Genomic DNA, 25,085 nt, shown 5'->3' on the forward strand with positions numbered 1-25,085 from the left:
TTGTATATCCAGGGCCCTGCCTGCTCAAGGGCTCAGCACACTCTCTTTAGATTTCTATTGAGCTTTATGGGGTTTGATGATCTTAAACTATGCATATATATATATATATATATATATATATGCTTATATATGTTATCTGTTCTTGCTGATTCTTGCTGTTTGTGTAGTGCTCTGCTTACTCATGTCAGGACCAGACCTTGAAGAAACAAGATAGAGTCTTGCTTTAAGACAATGTTCTCAACCTGTGGGGTGAGACCACTTTGAGCATCCAACAACCCTTTCATGGGGGTTGCCTAAGATCATTAGAAAAGGGGGCTGGAGAGATGGGTCAGTGGCTAGGAGCACTGACTGTTCTTCAAGAGGACCCAGGTCCAATTCCTAGCAACCACATGGCAGCTCACACATGTCTATAATTCCAGTTCCAGGGGACCTAACACCCATGGCAAAAGACTGATGTATATAAAATAAAAATAAATAATTTTTTTAAAAAAGATCATTAGAAAACACAGATATTTACATTGTGATTCATAACAGTAGCAAAATTACAGTTATGAAGTAGCAATGAAATAAGTTTATGGTTGGGGTCACCACCACATGAGGAATTGTATTTAAGAGTCACAGCATTAGGAAGGCTGAGAACCACTGCTTTAAGAGGTATGGTTCTGTTCCTTGTGACAGTAGGTAATTTAGAGATATGTTATCCTGTCATCAGATCTGGGAGATTAAAAACTAGACCACTTTTAAGACCTGAGTCAAAAAGGAATCTGGTCCTAGATAACTCTTCTATCTCAAATGGTTTAAATGCTGAAGCTGGCTCTGGAGCCTCCAGATGCCCACTCTGGAAGATGGGATTGCCTCTTGAGGGTGAGTTCAAAGAGGTAGGCAGTTTTTTTTGGGGTGCTGGTCTCATGCTGTAATCTCTGCAGTTGAATGAAGCCAATGAGCAATACAGCCAGCTGGAGGAGCGAGTGGAATATGTCCGATCACTCCATGACCTCATCCGCAACCACTGTTTCATTGCTGAGAATGAGACTCTAGACATCTCGGTGAGAGAACAATTCAAGGAATCATTCATCCCTTTTGGTCTCCCTCCTCTATAACCACATCTCACTGTCTTCTGCTTGCCCCACAGCTTCTGGATATATGGGAGGCATTTCAGTTTGAGAGAAGCCAGGCTTCAGAATTCCTGCTTAGTAAGCGACATGCCATTGTGCCCAAGCTGCAGCAGCTGATGGCAGCAGCATTGGCAGAGCTGGAAGGCCTGTTGGCAAAGGCACTGTCTGGTCCCTTCATGGATCCTTCACAAGAACAGAGGAGCACTGAGCACCAGCTTACTGCCTTGGAGCACCAGTTCTTGAACACATACAACAACTTCAACGAACTACGCTATGCTTACACTACCTTCACTGGTACTGATCTTCACCTTCTCCTCTTTCACTCTATGATGAACCCTCCAACTAAGATAAGGGTTGGGACTCCAGGTCTTGTGCCCTCTGTGATCCTAAGCAAGCCTTGGGAATCAATACCTCCACCAGTCTCTTATAAACAAACATGCAGGACAAAAAGCCTCATTCGTTGTAGGACTCAGGTATTAGTGGATATAGGAAGTTCACAGTCTGGTAGAGAAAACAAACAGCTGAATGTTTCATTAGATTTTGATGGGGCCCAGGGTAAATGCTGATTAGGGAGAAATGTATACACTTATTATAAAACTTAGCACTGGTCAGTGTTGTCATATTCCAAGCAGCAAGTCATAGAAAAGAATAGCCAAGATCTTGATGTGGTAAGCACTGCCTCCAGCCAATGTATCAAGAAAAAAGACTGGTGAGGGCCTCACTATCCCACAGGAGCCAACCAGGACAGAGCTACTTGTCTGAGATCAGTCTTCCTCTGCAGGAGTGCAGCTAGGCTGCCTCCCTTCTGCTTGTAACTACATGGGCTCTTTTCTCATACACAGTCACTTAACTCTTGGAAGGGCACAGTGTGAGTTGCTCCTTGGTAAGCTACCAACTGGGCCTTATGGCCAGGTGAAATGAGAAATGCTTTAGAACCATCCTTCATCAGGAATTTCTCTGTCTCTTTTTTAAGTACTGGGAAGCCTGCAGCCCATATCCTAACATGTCAACCATAGACTTGACCCTTCCTGTTAGGAGTTTGAATTATTGACAAAAAATCAGGGCAGAGGAGTCAGGCCAAGTGGTGCTAGGCCCAGAGAACTGCATAGCAGTGTGTTTACTTCCTTCTTCTGTCCCAGCTTTTGTAAAAATAATCTAGTCCTTTAGATCTTCTCGATTTAATAATCATCCTCAATTTCTGAGAGTTCATTCACTTACTCATTCATTCAACACTTACTTGGTTAGTGCCTGCCATGTACTGGACTCAAAGTACATCAATGAACAAATGGCGAATCATCTTCTGTAATGGACCCAATATTGTGGCTGGAGAAGAAAGATGATAAATAATAATTATAAAACATTACTAAATTATGTAGCATATTAGAAAATGATAGGTAATGTAGAGAAAACATAGCAGAACAAGAGTGTCAGAAAATGCCAATGAGTGGAGAACAATGCTTTATGGGATAGGTACTATTTGAACAAGGACTTGGGATTGGAGGTGGTGAAGGTGTGAATGGTAGTTCTCCATGGCAAGAGGTTTCTCATAAAGAATGAACTGCAGGTCAAAGGCCCTGGGCAGAAGGGGGTGTGCCTGGGATATCTGAGCTACAGTCAAGTCCACTGTGACTGGAATTGAGTGGGTGAGCTAGAGACTAATAGAAGAGAAGCTCTTTTATTTTGCCACTATCGTATTTGCCCAGGAATCCTCTCTTTGAAATAATTGCTCTTTGCATGGCCCCACTTCCACTGCTGAACTGAGAGATTTACATAGGCACCACACCATCTTTTTTTTTTTTTTTTTTTTTTACTTTTACTTTTGTTCATTAAGGGCTCTTCACTGGCCCATTATGCCCTCAATAACCCAAGTCTCAGCCAGCCTTATTCCACAGGGGATGAGAGTTCTATGTCCCCACCTGCTTCTGGGAACCGGCCTATTATACAGCAGCAGCGCATCTGGAGGCTCTACCGAATGATCTCTGAAAACATCAGTGAGTGGAAGTGCATGGCTTTTACCAAGGTACTTCCAGGAGCTCTCACCTGGGGCAGAAGTCTACCAGGTGGAGGTGGGTGGGTCAGTTTGACCGTGACCTCTTCTCTGTGCAGTTCAGCCTTCTTATGGCCTGGGAGAAGACAGAAGCCTGGCTGACAGAGGCTGCACGGCTCAGCGCCACCCTGGGGATGCACAATCCAGTGCTACAACGCTGCATGCGCATGCTAGAGGAGTTTCGAAGCTACCTGCCCTTGCTCACTAAGCTGGGCAGCCTCCAGTTTCAGAACTTTAACTGCCAATCCCTCTTGAGAGGTGTGTTTGGTTAGAAACAGGGGAGAGGGATGGGAAAGACACGGTGTTTAGAGCAATTCCCCTGCTGCTCCTGCTGGAAACCTTGTGTCCCCTTTCCCACATAAGCTAAACTCACTTCACCCAGGAGGAACACATTTTTATGCTCCCTCATTACAAGACAGGGTCCTCTCAACTGATGGGATTGGACTCAGGCTGGAGTCTCAGATCTGGGGGTTGAGTTGTGTCTGGACCTTGGGTTCTGGGTTCTTGGCTTTGTGTTGTACTCTTGATCTTGCACGGCAGTCCAAGCTGGTCTGGGCTCAGGGTAGAAGTGAGCTGTAGGATATGCGCTCCATTCAGCCATATGCTAGATGTTATTCTGACTTACCTGTTCTATTTCAGTGTTAGGGCTGGGCAGTCTCCAAAGCTTGGACCTTCTCACACTGGGCCAGCTGCTCAACTGTCCACTGCTGGAATTTTCAGACCGAATCAATCAGGTGGGGCCCACAAGGAGGAGGGGCCTGGTTGCAGCCATTATTTGTAATAAAGCCAGTCAAGGCCTAGCAGTCCCTTGGACTATGGGGACAGTAGTGGTTGGCATGTAGGTAGAGGGAAGTTGGGACTGATGACCTTCCTGGAGGGTAGGAAGAGTCTCCATCTACAGATGAGGATCTGATAGGCAGTTCTAGACTTTTATCTGACCAAATGCTTACCTTAGTGGAAGGAAGTGAATGGTAGCCTCAAAGCTGTGGACACATAGACGAACAGATATCTGCCAACATTTACTTTATCCCTAAAGAACATATTGGCTCTAGGGTATTGCTTACTCAGTGAGATCCATCCAGGAGCTTGCTCAGTGGAGGCAGCAGTCCTGGGTCAAGCATTAATAGTTTGATGCTGCTGCAGCCAGCACATCCCTGAAGCCTGATGGTTCTACTCCTCCTTCATATCTGAGACTGCCACAGGCCAGGCCCTTGAGTTCTGCCTCAGATCCAAACTCAAGTCCTAGTTTCAAGGCTATTTTTCCTGAGCCACTAGCTAGTTCTGGTTTCTGAGACATACCTTTTCCAGGTCTGGCAGTACGATAAAGAACGAATTCATGCCCAAGAGAGCCTACAGCAGATGCAGCAGTACTGGGAGGGGCGCCAGCTGCGCCTGCTCAACTTCATCCTGCATGTGCCCTACAAGCCCCCAACCTCAGAGCGGTCCAAAAGGCAGGCATTCCGAAGCCCCCGGTGGGAGTTAGTGGGCAAGGATAGTGGCACCTTCCTCCTCTCAGGTGAGTCTCAGCCTTTGTGATCCAGCAAATGTCTCCAGCTAAAGGCTCATCTCATTTACCAATTTTGTCAAATATGGCTCCTGTAGTCAGGCCCCAATCCTTAAAGATAACTTAAGGCATCCATGTGTTGAGACAGTATCTTCCATGCTCTCTTAATGTCTTAACCTTTCCAGGAACTCTTTTTTTTAATTAATTAATTTTTTTTCCAGCCAGATCACAGTTTCCTCTCCCTCCCTCCTCTCCCTAGCCCCACCCCATTCACTCCTCTTCCTTTCTCTTCAGAAAAAGGCAGGCCTCCCATGTATATAAGTCAGCCATGGCATATCAAGTTGTGGTAAGACTAGGTACCTCCTTTCCTATTGAGGCTGGACAAGGCAACCCAGTAGAAGGAAAGGGTCCCCAAAGGATGTAACAGAGTCAGAAACAGCCCCTGCTCCCACGGTTAGGAGTTCCACAAGAAGACCAAGTCAAACAACTGGAGCATATATGCAGAGGGCCTAGGTCAGTCCCATGCAGGCTCTCTGGTTGGTGGTTCAGTCTCTGTGAGCCCCTAGGAGCCCAGGTTAGAAGATTCTGTGGAGGGTTTTTTTGTTTTGTTTTGTTTTTTGTTTTTTGTTTTTGTTTTTGTTTTGTGATGTCCTTGGTTCCTCTAACTCCCATAATCCTTCCTCTCCCCTTCCACAAGATTCCCCAAGCTCCACGTGAGGTGATATCTCCAGAAGTTCTTTTGCTATACAGGATTGTTTTATCTATCCTGGGTTTTTGTATTTCTATATGAGGTTGAGTATTGTCTTATCAAAGTCTGTAAAGAATTTTGTTGAAAGTTTGATGGGAATTGTGTTGAATCTGTAGATTGCTTTTGGTAAGATGGCCATTTTTACAATGTTAATCCTACCAATCCATGAGCTTGGAAAATTTTTCCATCTTCTGATATTTTCTTCAAAAACTTGAAGTTCTTCCCATACATGTCTTTTACTTGTTTGGTTAGAGTTACACCAAGATATTTTATATATTTGTGGCTATTGTGAAAGGTGTTGTTTCCCTAAATTCATTCTCAGACCATTTGTCATTTGTATATAGGAGGGCTACTGATTTTTTTTTTTAGCTTATTTTGTATCCAGCCACTTAGCTGAAAGTGTTTATCAGCTGTAGGAGTTCCCTGGTGGAATTTTTAGGCTCACTAATGTATACTATGTAATCGTTTGCAAATAGTGATACTTCAACTTCTTCTTTTCCAATCTGTATTCCCTTGATCTCCTTTAGTTGTCATATTGCTCTACTTAAGGCTTCAAGTACTATATTGGGTAGATATGGAGAGAGTGGACAACATGTCTTGTCCCTGATTTTAGTGGAATTGCTTTAAGTTTCTCTCTATTTAATTTATGTTGGCTATTGGCTTGCTGTATTTTGCCTTTATTATGTTTAGGTCTCTCCAAGACTTTTATCATGAAGGGGTGTTGGATTTTATATATGTATGTATATATATATATATATATATATATATATATATATATATATATATATAATTTTACAATACCATTCAGTTCTACATATCAGCTATGGGTTCCCCTATTCTCCCCCCTCCCACCCCCTCCCTTTACCCCCAGCCTACCCCCCATTCCCACCTCCTCCAGGACAAGTCCTCCCTCGAGGACTGCAATCAACCTGGTAGACTCAGTCCAGGCAGGTCCAGTCCCTTCCTCCCAGACTGAGCCAAGTGTCCCTGCATAAGCTCCAGGTTTCAAACAGCCAACTCATGCAATGAGCACAGGACTTGGTCCCACTGCCTAGTTGCCTCCCAAACTGATCAAGCCAATCAACTGTCTCACCTATTCAGAGGGCCTGATCCAGCTGGGGGCCCCTCAGCCTTTGGTTCATAGTTCATGTGTTTCCTTTCATTTGGCTATTTTTTTCAATAATTGAGTAAAACTGAAATTTATTATAAGCCACAGTCGTCCTAGGGACCTCCATGCTATATATATAGCCTCTATGGTTCTATGGGTTGTGGTCTGATTGTTCTTTATTTTATATCTAGAATCCACCTATGAGTGAGTACATACCATGACTGTCTTTCTGGGTTTGGGTTACCTCACTCAGGATGATTTTTTCTAGTTCCATCCATTTGCCTGCAAATTTCATGCTTTCATTGTTTTTCTCTGCTGAGTAGTACTCCATTGTGTATATGTACCACATTTTTTTCATCCATTCTTCCGTTGATGGGCATCTTTGTCAAAGGTTTTTTCAGCATCTAATGAGATGATCATGTCATTTTTGTTTGTTTGTTTCAGTTTGTTTATATGGTGGGTTACATTGAGAGATTTTCGTATGTTGAACTTCATCCCTGGATTTCTGGGATGAAGACTACTTGATCATGGTGATTATATGTTCTTGGATTCTGTTTTTGAGCATTTTTGCATCTATGTTTATGTGGGAAATTGGTTTGTAATTCTCTTTCTTTTTTTCTTGAGTCTTTGTGTGGTTTGGGTATCACTGTGGCCTCATAAAGTGAATTTGGTAATGTTCCTTCTGTTTCTATTTTGTGGAATACTTTGAGGAGTATGTAAAAGAAAAAACAGCCAGGCGGTGGTGGCACATGCCTTTAATCCCAGCATAAGCAGGCAAATCTCTGAGTTTGAGGCCAGGCTGGTCTACAGATCAAGTTCCAGGACAGCCAGAGCTACACAGAGAAAAAAAAAAAGAAAAAAGAAAGAAAAACACAAATTCTTTGTGGTTATTTCTCTCTACTTGTCAATGCTCTATCCTCTGGATTTTACCCTGCTGATGTTATGTTTTATCTACTCATCCATTCATTCTTTCCCCCACTAGTTGACAGAAGAGGACTCTGTTTGGTCCCTGAACCTTGGGCCAAGCATGACTTCAGCTTTATTTGCCCTTCTTGGGGCACAGGTTGTTGATATGGCTATGCTTCTCTTGATAGTTGATAGTTGATAGTTGATAGTTGATAGTTCTCTTGATAGTTAACTGCACAGGGGTGCAGACATGCATAACCCTTGTGGCAGTTGACTGCACAGGGGTGCAGACATGCATAGCCCTTGTGGCAGTTGACTGCACAGGGGTGCAGACAGGCATAGCACTTGTGGCAGTTGTACTTCTCGGTGAACTCAACAAGAGCATACCTCAATAATGCCACCATGTAAGCACAGCACCAGGTGCAGGGTGTACTCTTTCTGGATGGTGTGGTCAGGCAAGGTGTGGCCATCCTCCAGCTACTTGTCAGTGACATCAGCCACTGCTGGTGGGATGCCTTCCTTGTCTTCGATATTGGCCTTGACATTCTCCATGGTGTCATTGGGCTCAATCTTGAGGGTGATAGTCTTGCCCATCAGGGTTTTCACGAAGATATGTATGTCTGTTGGTTGGTCACCTCATTGAAAGACAAAGAGCCATTCTTTCTTTTATTCCCTTGTTAAATTCATGGACCTCTTTTGTGCCAAACACAAGGCACTCTGAGATTGATATAGCCCTATATCCCTCAAACTTACAGCCTAATGAGAAACTGACAGTACCATTTATTTATTTATTTATTTATTTATTTATTTATTTATTTATTTATTTATTGAGACAGGATTTCTTTATGTAGCTTTGGCTATCCTAGAACTAGCTCTCTATGTAGACCTGGTCTCAAACTCACAGAGATTTGCTGGCCTCTGCCTCCCTAATGCTGGGATTAAAGATGTGTGCCACCACTGGCCAGCCAATAACATACATTTAAATGTATGGTAGACTACCATATTGAGGACAGTAGGTAAGTGAAGACTAGCTCAGAGAACTAGGGTTATTAAGAGAACTACCACTTTAGACAGTGGACCCAGGCTAACCTTTGAAGAAGTAAGTTTGTCAGACTTGCAAGGTAAGAAAAATATTTTACATAGGGAACAGCACTTTTACAACCTAGAGGAGGAAAGGGTTTATTTGGCTTATAGGTAACAGTCTACCATCGTGGGAAGCCAAGGCTGAAATTCAAGGCAGGCATCTGGAGACAGGAACTGAAGCAAAGACCACAGAGGAATGATTGCTACTAGGTTGCTTCCTCTGGCTTACTCACAGTTACCTCTCTTATATAGCCAAGGCCCACCTGCCTAGGTATGGTTCAGCTTACAGTGGGCTGGGTCCTCCTACATCAATTGATAATCAAGAAAATGTTCACAGATGTACCCACAAATGAAGTTAGTTTCTCTCTCTCTCTTTTTTTATTATATATGCAGTGTTCTGCCTGCATGTGTCCCTGCAGGCCAGAAGAGGGCACCAGATCTCATTACAGATGGTTGTGAGCCACCATGTGGTTGCTGGGAATTGAACTCAGGACCTCTGGAAGAGCAGTCAGTGCTCTTAATCACTGAGCCATCTCTCCAGCCCATGAAGTTAGTTTCTTAATTAAAGTTCCTTCTTCCCAGATGTGTCTAGTTGAGATCTAACTTGAAGCTAACTATGACAAAAAGCATCTAAGAGGATGTGTTGGGAATTACTGGTAGATGAGAAATTCTCTTATCCAACATAACTGGTGTCAGTGAATCCAAGAGATTAGTTAAATATGTAGTCATGATAGGTGGGTAAGTAGGTAGCTAGGACTTCAGATTTTTTATTTAAGCCAAAATATTTGCTAACATTTTATTCTAAGAATAAGAGCTTTTTATTTCTTTTTTTAAGATTTATTTTTTTATGTATCCAGTATTCTGCCTGCATGTATGCCTGCACGCCAGAAGAGGGTGCCAGATCTCATTACAGATGGTTGTGAGCCACCATGTGGTTGCTGGGAATTGAATGCAGGACTTCTGGAAGATCAGCCAGTGTTCTTAACCTCTGAGCCATCTCTCCAGCCCAACAAGAGCTTTTTATAAGCTCACCTTTACCTTCTATAGTTTCCATAAAAACAGCAACTCTTTTCTCACACATATTCCAGTAGTTACTGCTCTTTTAGATTAGATTATATAATTAAAATTGTGACATAACTCATACAAATAGGTTTTCAAGCATACTTGCATTTAATCAGGTAAACAATTTAACTTGGATCAAAAATGTTGGAATATTCTAAATAATTGCTTAATGTTTATGTGATTCTGTTGAATTTTGATCATTAGACAGTACCATTGTAGTGGTTTGATTTGCAATGTCTCCCATATACTAATGTATTGAGGGTTTGATTGACAGTTGATGGGCTTTGGGGAAGTGATTCTAAGGCTTTACTCTTGATGGGATTCATAGTGCAATTGAATTGTTGGGTGGAAGAAAGTAGGAGATAAGGCCTAATTGGAGGAAATAGTTCACTAGGGATATGTCCTTGAGAGCTGTATCTAGGTTTGGCGCTTACCATTTTCCCTTTTCTCTGCTTCTTGGTATGATGTAAACTGCTGTGTTTATCCTCCCCACCATGATTGGCAAAACCTCTGAGACTATGCACTAAATTAAGTCTCTCCCTCCTTAGTTGTGTGTGCCAGGCAACTAATCATAGCAACAAAACTTCTGATTAATACAGTCCATATATCTATGATAGAAAGTAGGAACATCCACTAGAGGACCTTCCAACTCACTGAGACTAGAACCCAAAGACTACTTGGAACAGGAAATAGGCATGTGAAGTTAGAGAGATCAGATCATGCAAAAGAATTTATTCAGCAATATTTAAATCATGGAGAATGTTTTGTTGTAGAGAAGTGATGAGGTCACATTTTAGTTCAACAAAGATAATTGGGTAGCAAAGAATAGAGACTGGAAGATCAGTTAAGAGGCAACTGGTGTAATTCAAGTGAAAAATAATAATGGCCTATACTAGAATGTTAGCAACAGAGAATGAGGAAAGTAGGTGCATTTGGCTACTTATGAGTCTGTCTAGGCAAAATATATAGCTAGTGAAAATTTGTTGTAGAAGAGAAGATATGTCGGGGGCTGGAGAGATGGCTCAGAGGTTAAGAGCACCGACTGCTCTTCCAGAGGTCCTGAGTTCAATTCCCAGCAACCATATGGTGGCTCACAACCATCTGTAATGAGATCTGGCGCCCTCTTCTGTATATATAATAAATAAATAAATCTTTAAAAAAAAAAAGAAGAAGAGAAGATATGTCTCTTCTATTATAACAGGAATCTTTATCCTTACACATATCCATGTGAAGTATTTGGTTTGGAATACCTTTCCTATCTATTTTTACATGGAATTCTTGTTCACACTTCTCTTATTTTAGACTAATCATTTTCAGTGTTGACTGAAACATATTAAGATCAGACATCTGTAGTTAATACTCACACTATGATTCAAAGGGCATTCTCTTCCTACTTTTGACACGAGCACATTTTATGCTGATCTTTTTGCCCGTGTTTGACCCTGGTTCCACACTTTGTCAATCTGCTTCTTTGTTCTATTCTACCTTCCTGTATCATTCTTAGATTCCTCTGCTACTAAAATAATATTAAAAACTAGTGGAGTACAAACTATGGATTTGTTTGTGAAGTTTGGTTCACCACCTCTAAGTATAACTTTAGGTACCAAGTGAACTCTTCCAATCTTCACTTGCGTTCACAGTCCTTATCTTATCCTTATCCTACTTTCTGTCCAACTTTCCCTCTGGCTCTAATTCAGGGGATTGTGTAGTTGACATTTCTCCCTACAGGTTTTCTCCTTTCTCTGTACTAGACATCTGCATCAGCTCTGGGTATCTTAATTAATTTTTATGGTGGCCATACACCATGAAACTAGTGACTTCACTCACCTGAGTGAGCCCAAGATGACAAAAACTTATGTATTTAATTCATACCCCAGGAAGACATGTTTTTGTAGGGTTAGTGACACTACTAATCATTCATTCTCCCTTTTAAGTTCTTAGCAAAATTAAGAAGAAGGATATATATGAAAAGGATAGTTCAACACCCAAAATATCCCCAAGAAAATGTTCCTTTTAAATATATAATATGTTGGCAGACATAGCTAGATTAAGACTTCACACAACCTCTTTAAACCTTCCCAAGATCAGATGAGAATCTGAGGTCTTTGTGGGTATATAAAGGAAATGTGGTATCCAAGCTCTCAGGTAACTATAAGGATTTGTAGTCTGCTCCATGTTCCTTAGACAAGCATAACAGATAGGCCTTTATGCCTCCCCACTATTCAGTGGTCTTTTAAAGGAGGATAAAATAGAGGACCCAAACTATTCCAATATAGTTTTCTGTAGAGACACTCTGAGATGAAGGTATTGTGTATTTTCTTTCAAACATGGGTATTTAGAGAGTCCTACATCTATCCAAACCAATTTCTCTCAATTCTGTTGTTAACCTAGTTATCTATGCTGTAGCCAGGCCTGTCTCACAAATTATGGGACAACTCTTTAAGTGGCCCCAAGTAGCTAAGTGAAAGCAAATTTTGGTCTCAACTTTTCTACCAGGATCTATCCCAGTCATCTCAGAGTGGGCATTCTTCCTGCATACATACTATGTAGGAACTTGGAGCCAAGAGGCCTTTTTCTAGGATGAAGCTCTGATGCATTAAAGAATGTCTGTAGGACTAGATAAGAATGACAATGTCTAACAGGAGAAGTCAGCTGGTTTGGAGTCTACCCATAGTGCCTGTTTTAAGATCTCAGTTCTCTGCCATACCAACTCTATAGGCTGATGCAATATCTGAAGATTAAAAAAAAAGGGTATTGAGGTAATTGCCTCCCCTGGAAGATCAAGATGTGCTCTTTCTTGCCCCAGCCCCTGGCCTTTGACTTACATAGAATAATACCAGCTTAGCTGAACTTTGACAGTGCATCTTTTTCTTCTTAAGACTTCAGCAGTCTGCAAGATGCCATCCAGAACAGTCTCCAAGCACTATTCAAGATCCTAGCCATCCAAAAATCAGGAGAGTTGCATAAAATAGCTTTAGAGTGGGTGACCATCATGTATGGCCTGGGTGAGTATAGGGCTCTAGTTGGATGGATGGATGGATGGATGGATGGATGGATGGATGGATGGATGGAACCTGATGTAGACTGAACCAGAGGTATGGGGGTGACATGTGGACATTGGATAGAAGATACAAAGGACAGAGTAAGGACTTCCCAGGCTCCTTCTTTGTTTGATGTGACAAAGTCTTTATTTCTAGTGAATGTTTTACTTCCTTTAATCAGGTCCCTGAGATCTGCTGAGCAGTATGTTTCTGTTGGGCTAGTGGGTCACTGGAGAGGTCAGGTGTATGCTGAACCCCCTTGGAGGTGTTAGAACTCTAGAATCTTCCTCATGTATTTTTCTAACTGCTTACACAGGTGCCCTACTGGAGGTATGGGTGGCTTTCCAACAGAAGTGGATTTTTCTAAATAAAGTTCTACATGAGATGAAGATCCAATTTCCTGGTGCCGAGCTGGTAGGGAAGGGTGTTAAAGAAGGTGGGCAAGAGCTCCTGAGTATCAGGGCTCTGAGTGGAAGAGTAGAGCTGTAACATTACCCCTCACTTATCACCTTTCTTACCACAGAATGCCCGTTTCAAGGTCATGGATGATCAGTATCGGACCCTAATGCGAATCTCTGTAGCTGACCCAATGGTTCTGTCACTTATAGTACCCAATGCCAAGAGGAGCCCTTACTTCCAAGGTCAGCATCTACAACAACTACTGAAAGCAGGATCTGTAGAGCTGGAGACCATTATCGTCGCTCTGGAGGATGTCCTCTATGGGGTATGTGCCCACTTCCCCCGCCTTTTCTTCCTCAGTGACAGTGAACTGGTGGCCCTCCTTGCTGCCCCTCTAGAGACCTGTGAGGCCCAGTCATGGGCACAGCGCTGCTTTCCTCACATTAAAGCTGTGAACTTCAGGTCCAACCCAATTGATGAGAAAAGCAAGAATAACAAGGAGTCAAGCTCAACTGCACAGATTCCAGAGGAGACGATTGCTGTGCTAGGGGCATATGGAGAGAAAGTGAAGCTTCAGGGTCCTCTTCCTCTGCATCCAGATCTTCCTAAGTGGCTGGCCTCTTTGGAGAAGTGTCTGCGTTTTGTAATAGTGAACCTGCTGCAGAACTGTGTGGCCACCCGCCTTGCTCAAGGCCCATCCCTAGTTAATGCATTGAAGGCACTGCCTCAACAAAGACAGGTGCCCATGCAACTACATGTCCAGCACTGGCTAGATGCGGTCCAGGTTTTTCCGTGGCAGTGCATACTGGTGGCAGAGGAGGTAGTGTGGTGTGCTGAGATGGAGGAGGCTCTGTTTGATAGGGGGACCATGCGCACGACTCGCATACATGTACACAAGCTGGAGGTACTGGTGCAATTTATACGTGCTCAGAGGAGCTCCCAGGGTGAGCAACCTCTGCCTTCTGTTCTCCAGACTAGCCTGTTCAGTATCCTGCTGGTCATGGCAGTGACTCATCGAGATATAGCACAACTCCTGGAGAAGCACCATGTCAGTGATCTCACAGACTTCCACTGGGTCCGCCAACTTAAGTATCGCCTGGGTTCATCTCACTTGAAGCCCAAAAGCCCCCTCCAGTGTCTTAAGACTATTGCATCTGCTGATCCCTCTCTGTCACCAGCTGTATGCTGGATAGATGTGCTTGGCCGGTCCTTCATATACAATTATGAGTACCTGGGGCCCAAACTGGGGCCTCTACCCAGCCTGATTCATGAGCGGCAAGTGTTACTTCTCTTATTAGCTCTGGAGGAGGTGGCCTGTGGGACCCTACTGGGCCGGAATGGTTTGGGCAAGACAGAAATGGTGAATAGCCTGGCATGGACCCTGGGCCGCCAGCTGGTAATGATGCCCTGCTTGCCCCAGATAGAGTTCCGATGTCTGAGCAATTACCTGAATGGTGCCCTTCAGGGTGGGGCCTGGCTGCTGTTGGAGAATGCTCATCAACTACCTCCTAGCTTGCTCTCTGCCTTGGGACAGCGTCTGGATGAACTACACCATCTTTATGCCCCACTGTACCAGAAAGCTTCCAAAAACATCAGTACCATAAACCCTACCAGGCCCCTATTCCTTGGTTCTGGATTCTTTGAGAAGCATCATGTATCTATGCGCCTTGGCTATGGCTGTTTCCTGACATTTCGTTCCCTGAGCCTTGATGTGCCTGCCAATCTGCACCTGCTCCTACGTCCTGTGGCATTGGCATTGCCTGACCTGCAGCGAGTGGCAGAACTTAACCTGCTGGGAGCAGGGGTGCGGGATGCCTCCCGAATGGCTGCTCGCCTATCCAAATTATTCTCCCTAGAGCGTGATCTAGTGTCTGGGACTTTGCCCTGCCGCTTGCCACTGCTCAAGCAGGTACTAGAAGACACAATACAGACACTAAATACAACTGAGGAGGAAAATGATTCCCAGCAGCCCCACAACTTAGCTGCCCCTGAGGAGGCTGCCCTACTGCATGCCCTGTTGCATTCACCACTGTTCAGCATCCTTGATGGGCTCCGCCTACAAAAGCTCCGAGAGCTGCTCTGTGGGATTTTCCCTAATGCTAGCCACGTGTTGGCAGAACCTGTGGCCCATAGACTGACGAGGTCAGTAGTGGTGGAAGAACTCCAGCAGGTAGGCCTGCTTCCCACCCCTAACACATTGATGTCACTGGAGCAGCTCAGTCAGGCCCTGAGCCGGGCTTCTGGTATTCTGCTCCTGGGCCCTGCGGGCAGTGGCAAGAGTACTTGTTGGAAGAGCTTACTTAAGATTCAGAATCGGCTGGCAGCTATGGAACAAACCTCAACCCAAGGTTTCCAGCCTGTGGAAATTGCCCACCTATATCCTAGTGTGCTCAGCTCCCAAGAATTCCTAGGGTGGTCAGAGGGTCCCTCCTGGCACTATGGCATCTTCCCCAAGCTTCTTCATGCTGCCTCTCACGGTAAGAGTGTGGACTCAGAAAAGCAGCCAGAGCAATTCACAGGGATTCAGCTATGGATAGTATGTGATGGGGCCCCTAATTCTACATGGTTAGACTCCATCACTTGCCTCCTAAGTGACCCTCCCCAGCTGAGTCTCCCTAATGGTCAACAGATAGCACGACCTCTGAGTACCTTTTTCTTGATAGAGGTGGCAGAGGCAGCAGGCATTTCTCCTACAGTGGTAGGCCGGTGTGCTCTAGTCTGGTGTTGTGGAGATCAGACTTGGCAATACATGCTTAATGTCTTGATGGCATCCCTGCCAAATGAATACCACCTGCAGCAAGAGACAATCATTGAGCTCAACCACATCGCTGAAGTACTGGTGCCTGCAGTGCTCCGATTCCTTACCCGCATAGGTGCCAGTTCTCTGCTACAGGTACATGGGCATCAGACTGTTTGCCCAGGTGTGGCAGAAGTCACCAGCCTGGCTCTCATCTTGCGTGCTCTACTTGACCCCCATCTACGCTTATATGAAGACGAGAAGCCACATGACCAAGGTAGGGAGGTAGAAAGGTTGGCTTTTGAGAGAGCTGGGATCTTAAGGGTAACTGGGTTATACCTGAGCCAGAAGCATGGTTTCCTTGGTGAAGTTGGTTCAGGGAGCTAAAAGTGACAAGAAGTAATATAGCCAATCTCTGTTTTCCCCTCTGTCTTCTTTTTCTGTGGATTCCTATTCTGACCATGGTGACCATTGCAGAGGACTTTAGTGGCAGCGATCTTGCAACCCAAAGCTTCAAATCTTCAAAAAGCAGGAGCCAGTCTGACAGTGACAATGTGAATAAAAAGCAGAGGAGGCATTTGCTGGCTATCAGCAGCTTTCTTTTTGCCACAATCTGGGGCTTTGGAGCCCACCTTCCCTCCAGGTACCACAAGAATGGGAAGTATAGTGTACAAAAGAGCACAGGTAGACTGGTAATTAAAGTTCATGGGGCATTACAGTGGGGATATGGTGGAATATATGAATGTCATAGATGGAATTTTTATTATTAACTGACTCTTGCCTGTGTATCCTCTGAGTAGACACTGGCCTCTCTTTGATAACTTCATGAAGAATTCTATTAGTTCCTTGTCCAACTACCCTGAGCCACCTCCTTCAGCCTTGGTGTTTGATCTACATGTAAACCTTGAAGATGGAACACTGGTCCCCTTTACTGGCCATTACCTGAGCAGCTGTGTCAAAGGAAATCTGGGTACTTTCCAGCCCTCTTCCCAGGTATGAAGACAGTGAGGAAATAGTTTGGGTTGAGACTTAAGGAGCTATGCTAGAGGGTAGCCCATCTTTGAGGTCCTCCTGAGGCCCAACCTGTTCCCATACTCAGGTGTTTTCACAACTACAAGAATACATGCCGGGCGGTGGTGACACACGCCTTTAATCCCAGCACTCAGGCAGAGGCAGGTGGATCTCTGTGAGTTCGAGGCCAGCCTGGTCTACAGAGCAAGCTCCAGGAAAGGCGCAAAGCTACACAGAGAAACCCTGTCTCGAAAAACAAACAACAACAACAAAAAATACACAACACAATTTTCGGCTTGATTGCTGTCCTATCTGGAGCCAGCACAGTAAGTCCTGTTCCTATCCTGCAGACTGAACGGCTTTTGTATATGGTGGACCTGCTTCTATCAAATGGACATCCAGTGCTGCTTGCTGGAGAGATCGCCACAGGGAAGTCAGCTTTTGTGGAGGTGCTAGTGGAGCCAAATCACCCTTCCATTCACAGCCCCATTCACCCTGCTTTAAGTTCTGTGCACCTTCGTCACCTGCTGAGCAGAGGGGTCCATGGCCAAACACAAGCCGGCTTTTTTGGGTTTTACCAGGAATCCAAAGGCTCACTCCTTTTCCTGATGGAAGATCTGCATCTGGCTGCTTCTGGTGAGGAGATGGGAGGAGGAAATGAAGGGAAAGCTGTTACCTTACACTAAAATCCATGGCAATCTTCATTGATTCAAACATCTGCCTACAGATCAAACTTCAGTATTTTCTTTTAGTATTGTTGTCTAATTGTACATGTTCTCTTTGCTTTGACTTGTAATTTCTATCTCCAAATCAGACACCTTTCTTAAACATAAACCTATTTATCTAACTATCTGCTATACATTTCTAGCTGGATACCACCAGATCTAGCCCTGGTCTCATCATGCCCTTCCAAATTGCTTCTGTGTCTCTGAGTATCAGATACCACCATCCAACCAGTTGCTTAAGCTATAACTCTTTAAAAAAAATTAACATTTAGTATGTGTGTGCATGCATGACACAGAGAATGCCAATGCCACACAAATGGAGGTCAGAAGAGAAACTTGAGTCCTCTCCTACCATGTGGGGGCCAGGGATCGAACTCAGGTCACCAGGTTCAGTTGCAAGTGCCCTTACCCACTAATCCATCTCACTGGCCCCCAAAACAGTACTCATGTTGAAGTCTCTTTATCCTTGACTAATGTCTACTCCAATGTTTATCAATTCTGTCTCTTAAATATCATGGGAATCTTTGCACACACTTCTTAGTCTATACAATCATTACTTGGAATGTTGACAGCTCCACTGTGAAGCCTTTTTGTGACTAGGCATTCTCTGGCTTCTATAGTCTACTCTCATTGACTCAACAAGTAGCCCCTTGGAATGCTGTCCTTCCTCCCTTGCCTTGGCTTATTTGGCAAAAATCCTATTTATTCTTTCCAAGTCATCAAAGACTGTAGAATCTCCAAGAAGCCTGAGCCCCCAGGCTGGGTTAGATATCCATCCTAAACTGTATACAGGTTAACAATTCATTTTATGATTGCATATACATTTGTCTTTTTGTCACATTCAGTGCTACATGACGGCATGAATCTGTCTCATTCATTTTAGTAGGCAGAATAGGAGCTAAATGCCCGATAAGCATTTGTAGAAGAAGAGATAATAAAAGAAAAGGGAGGAAAATTGACTGAAAGTTTGAGATATTGAAATTTAAATTTCCAAAATGTGCTACCTCCAGATGGCAGGTTCTACATGTGGCATGAGAAAAAGCATGATTAAAGTTTAAATAGAAGTTGTTGGAGTCAAGGAAGTCAGTAGGCTGAAGTACTGGGTAGCTTGTTCAATCAGATATTGAAGTCTGTTATGGTATGTAGAAAACTTGAGCCAGTGTATTAATACTATTAAAAACTGAGAGGTAAAATGTATTGAATACTATGTCTTACATGCTTAATGTTTTTTGTTTTGTTTGTTTGTTCATTTGTTATTTTTCTGTGTATGATTGTTTGCTTGCATGCATGTATGTATATGGACCACATGCATGCTTGGTGCCCGTAAAAGCTAGAAAGGAGCATCAGAGCCCCTGGAATTAGAGTTGCAGACTGTTGTGAGCTGCCATGTGAATGTCAGAAATAGAAACTGGGTCCTCTGGAAGAGCAGCCAGTACTCTTAAACACTGAGTCATCTCTCCAGCCCCAGGTGGGGATTTTTGTAAAATGATGATTTTTAAAGAGGAATAAGTTCAGAGTGGGGAGAGTGTTAGGGAGCTAGAGAGATAGCTCAGTGTTTAAGAGCTCCTGCTGCTCTTGCAGAGGACCCGAGTTCAGTCTCGGCACCCACACTGAGCAGCTCACAACCACCTGTAACTACAACTCCAGGAGAACTGATGCTCTGTTCTGGCCTTTGGGGTGCTCATATTCACAGACACAGACATAGACAGACAAGTGCACATATGCACGCATGCACAAAACTTAAAAAAAAAGAAACAGATAATTTTTATAACTTGCTTGAGACACCCTAGCTATTAAGTACCAAGATTAAAATTAAAATCCAATTCTATTTTGCTCGAAACCTGATAATTCTTTTCAACTATGCTTTGTCCGTTATGAATTTAAATTGTAATTAAGGTGTCAGTAGATAATAAAAGGAATAAAAGAAGATCTAGTAAGATAGATGAATACATAGATGATACATTTCAGCTAAGAAAACAAAAGTAGGAGGACCAAAAACATTGCAAAGAATATGAAAAGTGACAACTATTAGAGCTGCTAGTGTGAAAAAGTGTCTTTGGGCGACAGCCACCAATACATTTCCTACAAAATTTAAAGAATGACTACACGTTAAAAAAGAAAGATAGAAAAAAATGTGTCCCACTATCAAGAAGAAGCAAAGAGCTGGGCATGGTGGCACATGCCTGTAATTGCAGCCTTCAGGAAGCTGCAGCAGAAAGATAGGAATAACATGAGGTCATCCTGAGCTACACAGTAGCTACACCCTCAGAAAAAGGAGGGAGAAGGTAGATGGGAAGAGGAATTTAATAGAAACTGACCCTGGCATGACATACATGTTAGATTTAGCAGGAAAATACTTTAAAGCAACTATTAAAGTATTTAAGGGGTTGGAGAGATGGTTCAGCAGTTAAGATCACTTGCTGCTTTTCTAGAGGACTCGGGTTTAATTCCCAGCATCCATGTGGCAGCTCACAACCATCTGTAACTTCAGCTCCAGAGGGTCTGACAACCTCTTCTCACCTCTGAGTACCAAGCATGTATGTGGTACACATATATATGCAGACAAAACATTCATACATGTAATATAAATAAATCTAAAATTGTATTCAAGGGTGCTTGAGAGATGACTCTATGGTTAAGAGCATTAGTTGCTCTTTCAGAGGACCTGAGTTAATTCCCAGCATTCACATGGCAGCTCACAACCACTTGTAACTCCAGTTCCAGGGAATCTGATGCCCTTTTCTGGCCTCTGTTAGAACCTGCACATACATGGCATATGTTCACACAAACATACACATAGACATAAATACATAAAATCTTAATAAGAAATGCTAAATGACTTTGTTCAGCAGAGTGGCCGTGGTAACAAGCGTTAAGAGCATCAAAAATAATGATTGTGGTTGCATATAAACAACTGTCATTTTCTTTTTGTACTTTCCTTAAAAGATAGCCGGTAGTCAAAACAAATACAATGATGTTGTTAGTGTGGTTGAACGTGGGTAGAAGTAAAAGTGGGGAGAAATAAAAAATCGTATTACAACATTGTTGTTTTCTTGTATTTGCCTGAGGCAAAAATCAAACACCTGTCCCTAAATAAAGTACATGGATAAACACTGTTTGGAAAAGCCAAAGCCTAGGACTAACCTAAATGCCCCCTCCATGTGTTGTTGATGGATCTACAAATTGTGGCATTTTCATAATGGAATATTTTACTGATATATAAAAACATATGAATGTCAAATGCAGGCAAAGTGAAAGAAAACAGATATGATTACGTAGCTACTATATGATTCTATTTATGCAAACTTCTAGAAGAAGCATAGTTGACAGTGATAGAAATCAGTTCAGAGAGCAATGTATGCATGGTGGGAGAAGGGAGTAACTGTAGAGGAACACACAGGAGCTTTCAGGGCTGATGAAATCTATAGCATTAAAATGATGGTTTACAGAGGTGTCTACATTGTCAGAACTCCATGATACATACTTTTAGACCTATTTTGTGTAAATCACTGTTTTTTCTTTTTGTTTTTAGATTAAGACATAAAATAATGGGTTTCACTATGGTATTTTCATGCATATGTGTCTTTATACTTCGTTCTCAACTCCCTTCCCACCTCCTTCCTCATTCTCCTTTTCTTTCTCTTGTAAATCACATCTTAAAGTCCTTTAAGATTTTATTTATTCACGCGTATGTATGTAGAGGTCAAAGAACAACTTTTAGGAACTGGGTCTCTTTTACCTTCTGAAGCAGCAGGATCTCTCTTGCTCCACTGCTGTGCGGTGTACTCCAGGCTAACTGGCCCACAGCTTCCCTGCAATTCTCCTGGCCCTACCTCCCATCTCTCAGTAGGTGTGCTGGGATTAAAAATACACCTGGCTGTTTTACATGGGTTCCAGGGATTGAATTCTAGTTGTCAGGCTTGTTTGGCTAGTACTCATACTCACTGAGTCATCTCCCTAGTCTTTTATTTATTTATTTTGTGGGGGGTGGGGTGGGGTGGGGAATGGGGTGGGTTCTCATGTAGTCCAGGTTGGTCCTGAAGCCACTATGTAGCCATTGGTGGCCTTGAACTCTTGATCCATCTGTCTGTATCTCCCAAGTACTGGGATAATAGGTATGTACTACCATGACTGGATCAAAGCATAGGTGTGATATAACTGGGCATTCTCTAATGGAGATGATTTGCACTTTCTTTTCTTTTTTCTTTTTCTTTTTCTTTTGTTTTGTTTTTTCAAGACAGGATTTCTCTGTGTAGTTTTGGTGCCTGTCCTGGATCTTGCTCTGTAGTTCAGGTTGGCCTTGAACTCACAGATCCACCTGGTTTTGCCTCCCGAGTCCTGGGATTAAAGGCGTGCGCCACCACCACCCGGCTGATTTACACTTTCTAATTGAGATATAACTCATTTTCCAACCATCTCAGCGTACAAATCTTATTACAATATTCAATCCCTTCAGGCAATGAATAGGTAGGATCTAGGGGAGGAGAGAGAAGACATCACTTCATTTAGGAATGTGTGGAGAGAGAGCAACTTGCTCAGTGCCAAAACGTCAGATACCCAGAATTCCTTTAGAACTCTGTGTGCTGGAAAAAGAGGAAGCAGGGATGGGCGGTACACTGGGATACTTTCATGTGAACTTGCACATGCTCTCAATGCTGGTCTTAATGTTTTACAGACCCAGAGAAGAGCTGCCAGCCAGTGCTAGAGACCCTGCGCCAGGCAATGGAAGGCACCATCTATGCCCGAAACACCTTAGAATTACAGACACTGCAGCACACAGTCAACTTCCTTGCCACTGCTACAGTACCAGGCTACTCTGAGCGCCCACTCTGTCCACGTCTCTTCCGACTCTTCACAGTGCTAGCCCTGGACAACATGACCCAGGACACCCTTTTGAGCAGGCACGTACCTAGTATCCAAGCCTGGCTTGAGCGCTTCCCTTCTGTGGAGCGGGAGCAAACTCTGGCAAGAGCCCTTGTCAGGGCTTCAGTGGAGGCGTGGGAGGCTGTGTGCAACTGCTTCATGCCTTCACCTCTCCGCCCACATTACCGATTTTCCCTGCATTCTGTGAGCCACATTCTGGGAAGCCTGCAGCTGCTTCCTACCAGAATGGGCTCACGAAGTTTTATAGATGTTTTTCATCACCAGGAGCACCTGCGCCGGGTGTCTGGCCTGCGTGGCACTCGCCTGACTATCATGATGTCTATGCGCATCATGGTGCGTCTTTGGTTACATGAGGCACAAAGAACATTTTGTGACCGGCTGGACAGTGAAAAGGAACGTTCCCATTGTGCTAAGCTGCTTCTAGAAGTAGCTCAGAGTGTCTTCTGTTGTGGGTCAGAGGCTCAGCCCTTGGTCAAGGACTGTGAGGAGGAGGTGGAGGAGGAGAAAGTACCTGAAGTAGAATCTGAAGGAGAAATAGCCCAGTGGGAGGACTTAAGCAACAGTGACAGTGAATCAGAGGACGAAGAAGATGCCTATGGCATTCAGGCCACAACAGGCTCATTACTCAGTGATAGCAGTGCAGCACCATTCTCCATAAGGTCAGTAAACAAGGAGAACACCGAAAGTGTAAGTCAGATGGCTGAGCAAGAGGAAGATATAAGGGATCCTAGTGGTAAGCTCCAGTCAGGAACACTCAAGAGTGAGTGGCAGATGGTATCCCAGATGGACTTAAGTTTACCCTTGTTGCTGCCTGTGCTGGTGCTCTATCCCCATGAGAAGCCCTCAGACCTGGTGTTCAGTCTGGAACTTACACTGGGATCTAACTTTGAGAGTACCAACTTGTACTTGGAACGGCAGTGGGAAAACCTGGAAAAGCAGCTGGCTGCCTCAGCTGTTCGATTGAAGCTGAACCCCCACCTTGCTCAATGCCACATGATGACCCAGCATGTGGCTCGCCTGGTCCGAGTTCTGGCTAGGCCGAGGCAGCATGGCCTACTGCTCTCAATGGCTCGGGGTACTGGGCGCCATACAGCCGTCAGCCTGGCTTCTAGCATTTGTCAGGCTCACTTCTTTCATTTGCCATCTGAGTCCGAAGAAGCTATCTTCCAATGTCTCCGAGATGCCAGCTGGTGTGCTGGAATATTAAACCAGCCAGTGGCTCTTCTGGTGCCCGAGAGTGTGAATGTTGCTATCCTTCACCGACTGGTGGCCCTGGCAACCTCAGGTAGCTTCCCTGATCAATACACAGAGGCAGATCTGGATAACATTGAAGAACATCTCCCCAAGGAGAACCTTGTGGTCAAACTTATCATTAAGAAGGATACAATATTGCATAGGTAAGGCCCAGAACCTGTCTATGTCAGCTTTGCTTTTACTCTTTCCTGGCCAAAAAGATGAGAAAAAGCAATAGGCTGCCATGAGAACTCTGAAGATGTGGGCTAAAGGGTCAGGGTTGAACAAGGGTCTGGATGTGTAAATAGGTCTAAAGGAAGATCACAGCTGAGTCCCTGACTTACAGGTTCTATCAGCAAGTGTGTAGCAACTTGCATATGTTCTTCTTGATGGGAGATGACCAAGCCCAAAAGCAGCTGCCCTCCACCCTTCTCCTGAGGCTCCTTCAACTGGCCACTGCCTGTGTTGACCGCTATGAACCCTGGGACCAAGCTTCCCTGGTCCGGATTGCCCAGTCCCACCTAGAGAATGTTCAGAATCTACCTCTTGATGATGGTGAGCCACTTTTCATTTGTTCCTTCCACTCACCTCAACCAGCTAGTGAGAGCTACTGCCCAGGGTGGTCTCTCTCATCCTCTTGATCTGATATCTCACTCTTCTCCTTCTCCTTGCTTTCTGACTAATATTTTCTGGTTCCCTTACTCTCTCATTGCCCTCCAATCCTACAAGGCCAGACCAAAACTATATCCATTGCAGGCTCCTTGAAGTGCCCAGATATCAAGGCCTTAATTCCCAATGTGGCCAAAATCATGGCTCTCATCCATCTTTCATCTGCCTATTACCATCAGCACCTGTGCCCTGCATTGCCACTTGTCACCCCCAAGACATTCCTAGACTTCTTGGATATGTTCCTGTTGCTCCAGCAGCAGATGATCCTGAAGATGAGAATGAGGGCCCGGCGGTAAGCATCCCATCCCTGCAGTTTGCTTCTGTCTGCTCTCTCTTGAGTCCACTCACTGGTATATTGTGTTTCTAGTATCCACTCTGCTCTGAAGACTCTAAGGCTGCTGGTTGAGAGGCAAAGCACCCAAACTAACCTGGTAACTGACCTGGAAAAGGAGCTAAAGGGCTCCTACAAGGTAAAGAGGGAGAAGACTGTGAGATTTACATGGTTGTGTCAAAGCAAGAGAACAAAAAGGGAGGGACAGGGCAGAACCAGCCTAAGTGAATCTTGGTTCTTGTTTCTTTTAGTCTTCTTTTCCCTGGAGGATCTCTCTAATCCCTGATGTCTCTTCCATTAGAGCCCAGGGCCCAGAGTTTCCCAAGATACAGCTCAGACTAGATTGACATTTCTAATACAGAAATCTCAAGTGTCTGCCCCTGGGTGCCTTTAATGCCTTGACTCAGTACAGTTTGGTATGCCCCTGAGATCTCTGTGTTCCTTATCCTCTTCAGTAGAATTCATGACAGTCATCTGCTTTC

At 44.0% G+C, this 25,085-nt stretch overlaps 2 protein-coding genes and 1 long non-coding RNA gene across 9 annotated transcripts in view; 1 reads left to right on the forward strand and 2 right to left on the reverse strand.

The window, feature by feature from the left end:
• Dnhd1 (dynein heavy chain domain 1) overlaps positions 1–25,085 on the forward strand; it is a 74,245-nt gene that overhangs the window by 25,930 nt on the left and 23,230 nt on the right. For 4 of the 7 annotated variants that reach the window (XM_042281361.2, XM_042281365.2, XM_076549519.1 and 1 more), the window contains 16 exons: positions 927–1,046; positions 1,133–1,409; positions 3,008–3,135; positions 3,222–3,420; positions 3,802–3,896; positions 4,471–4,678; positions 12,453–12,578; positions 12,931–13,028; positions 13,138–16,027; positions 16,228–16,393; positions 16,551–16,743; positions 17,112–17,397; positions 22,162–23,767; positions 23,950–24,158; positions 24,360–24,564; positions 24,640–24,742. In XM_042281361.2, the coding sequence (XP_042137295.1) occupies positions 927–1,046; positions 1,133–1,409; positions 3,008–3,135; positions 3,222–3,420; positions 3,802–3,896; positions 4,471–4,678; positions 12,453–12,578; positions 12,931–13,028; positions 13,138–16,027; positions 16,228–16,393; positions 16,551–16,743; positions 17,112–17,397; positions 22,162–23,767; positions 23,950–24,158; positions 24,360–24,564; positions 24,640–24,742 (6,909 nt within the window). Of the gene's footprint in view, positions 1–926; positions 1,047–1,132; positions 1,410–3,007; positions 3,136–3,221; positions 3,421–3,801; positions 3,897–4,470; positions 4,679–12,452; positions 12,579–12,930; positions 13,029–13,137; positions 16,028–16,227; positions 16,394–16,550; positions 16,744–17,111; positions 17,398–22,161; positions 23,768–23,949; positions 24,159–24,359; positions 24,565–24,639; positions 24,743–25,085 lie in introns of those variants that run through there. The other 3 variants (XR_013043960.1, XM_076549516.1, XM_042281370.2) reach the window with 3 other exon arrangements.
• On the reverse strand, positions 105–3,923 carry LOC143268266 (uncharacterized). Its single transcript, XR_013043979.1, has 3 exons — positions 3,788–3,923; positions 2,353–2,438; positions 105–196 (listed from the first exon to the last, which is right to left on the reverse strand). It is a non-coding gene; the product is annotated as an uncharacterized LOC143268266 (long non-coding RNA).
• Positions 17,255–25,085, reverse strand: part of Rrp8 (ribosomal RNA processing 8) — a 46,404-nt gene continuing 38,573 nt past the window's right edge. Inside the window, exon 8 of the mRNA XM_042281400.2 lies at positions 17,255–17,394. Within this exon, the coding sequence (XP_042137334.1) occupies positions 17,355–17,394 (40 nt within the window). The 3' untranslated portion in view covers positions 17,255–17,354. The remainder of the gene's footprint in view (positions 17,395–25,085) is intronic.

Source organism: Peromyscus maniculatus, chromosome 1, assembly GCF_049852395.1.
Source record: "Peromyscus maniculatus bairdii isolate BWxNUB_F1_BW_parent chromosome 1, HU_Pman_BW_mat_3.1, whole genome shotgun sequence".
NCBI classification, from domain to species: Eukaryota; Metazoa; Chordata; class Mammalia; order Rodentia; family Cricetidae; genus Peromyscus; species Peromyscus maniculatus.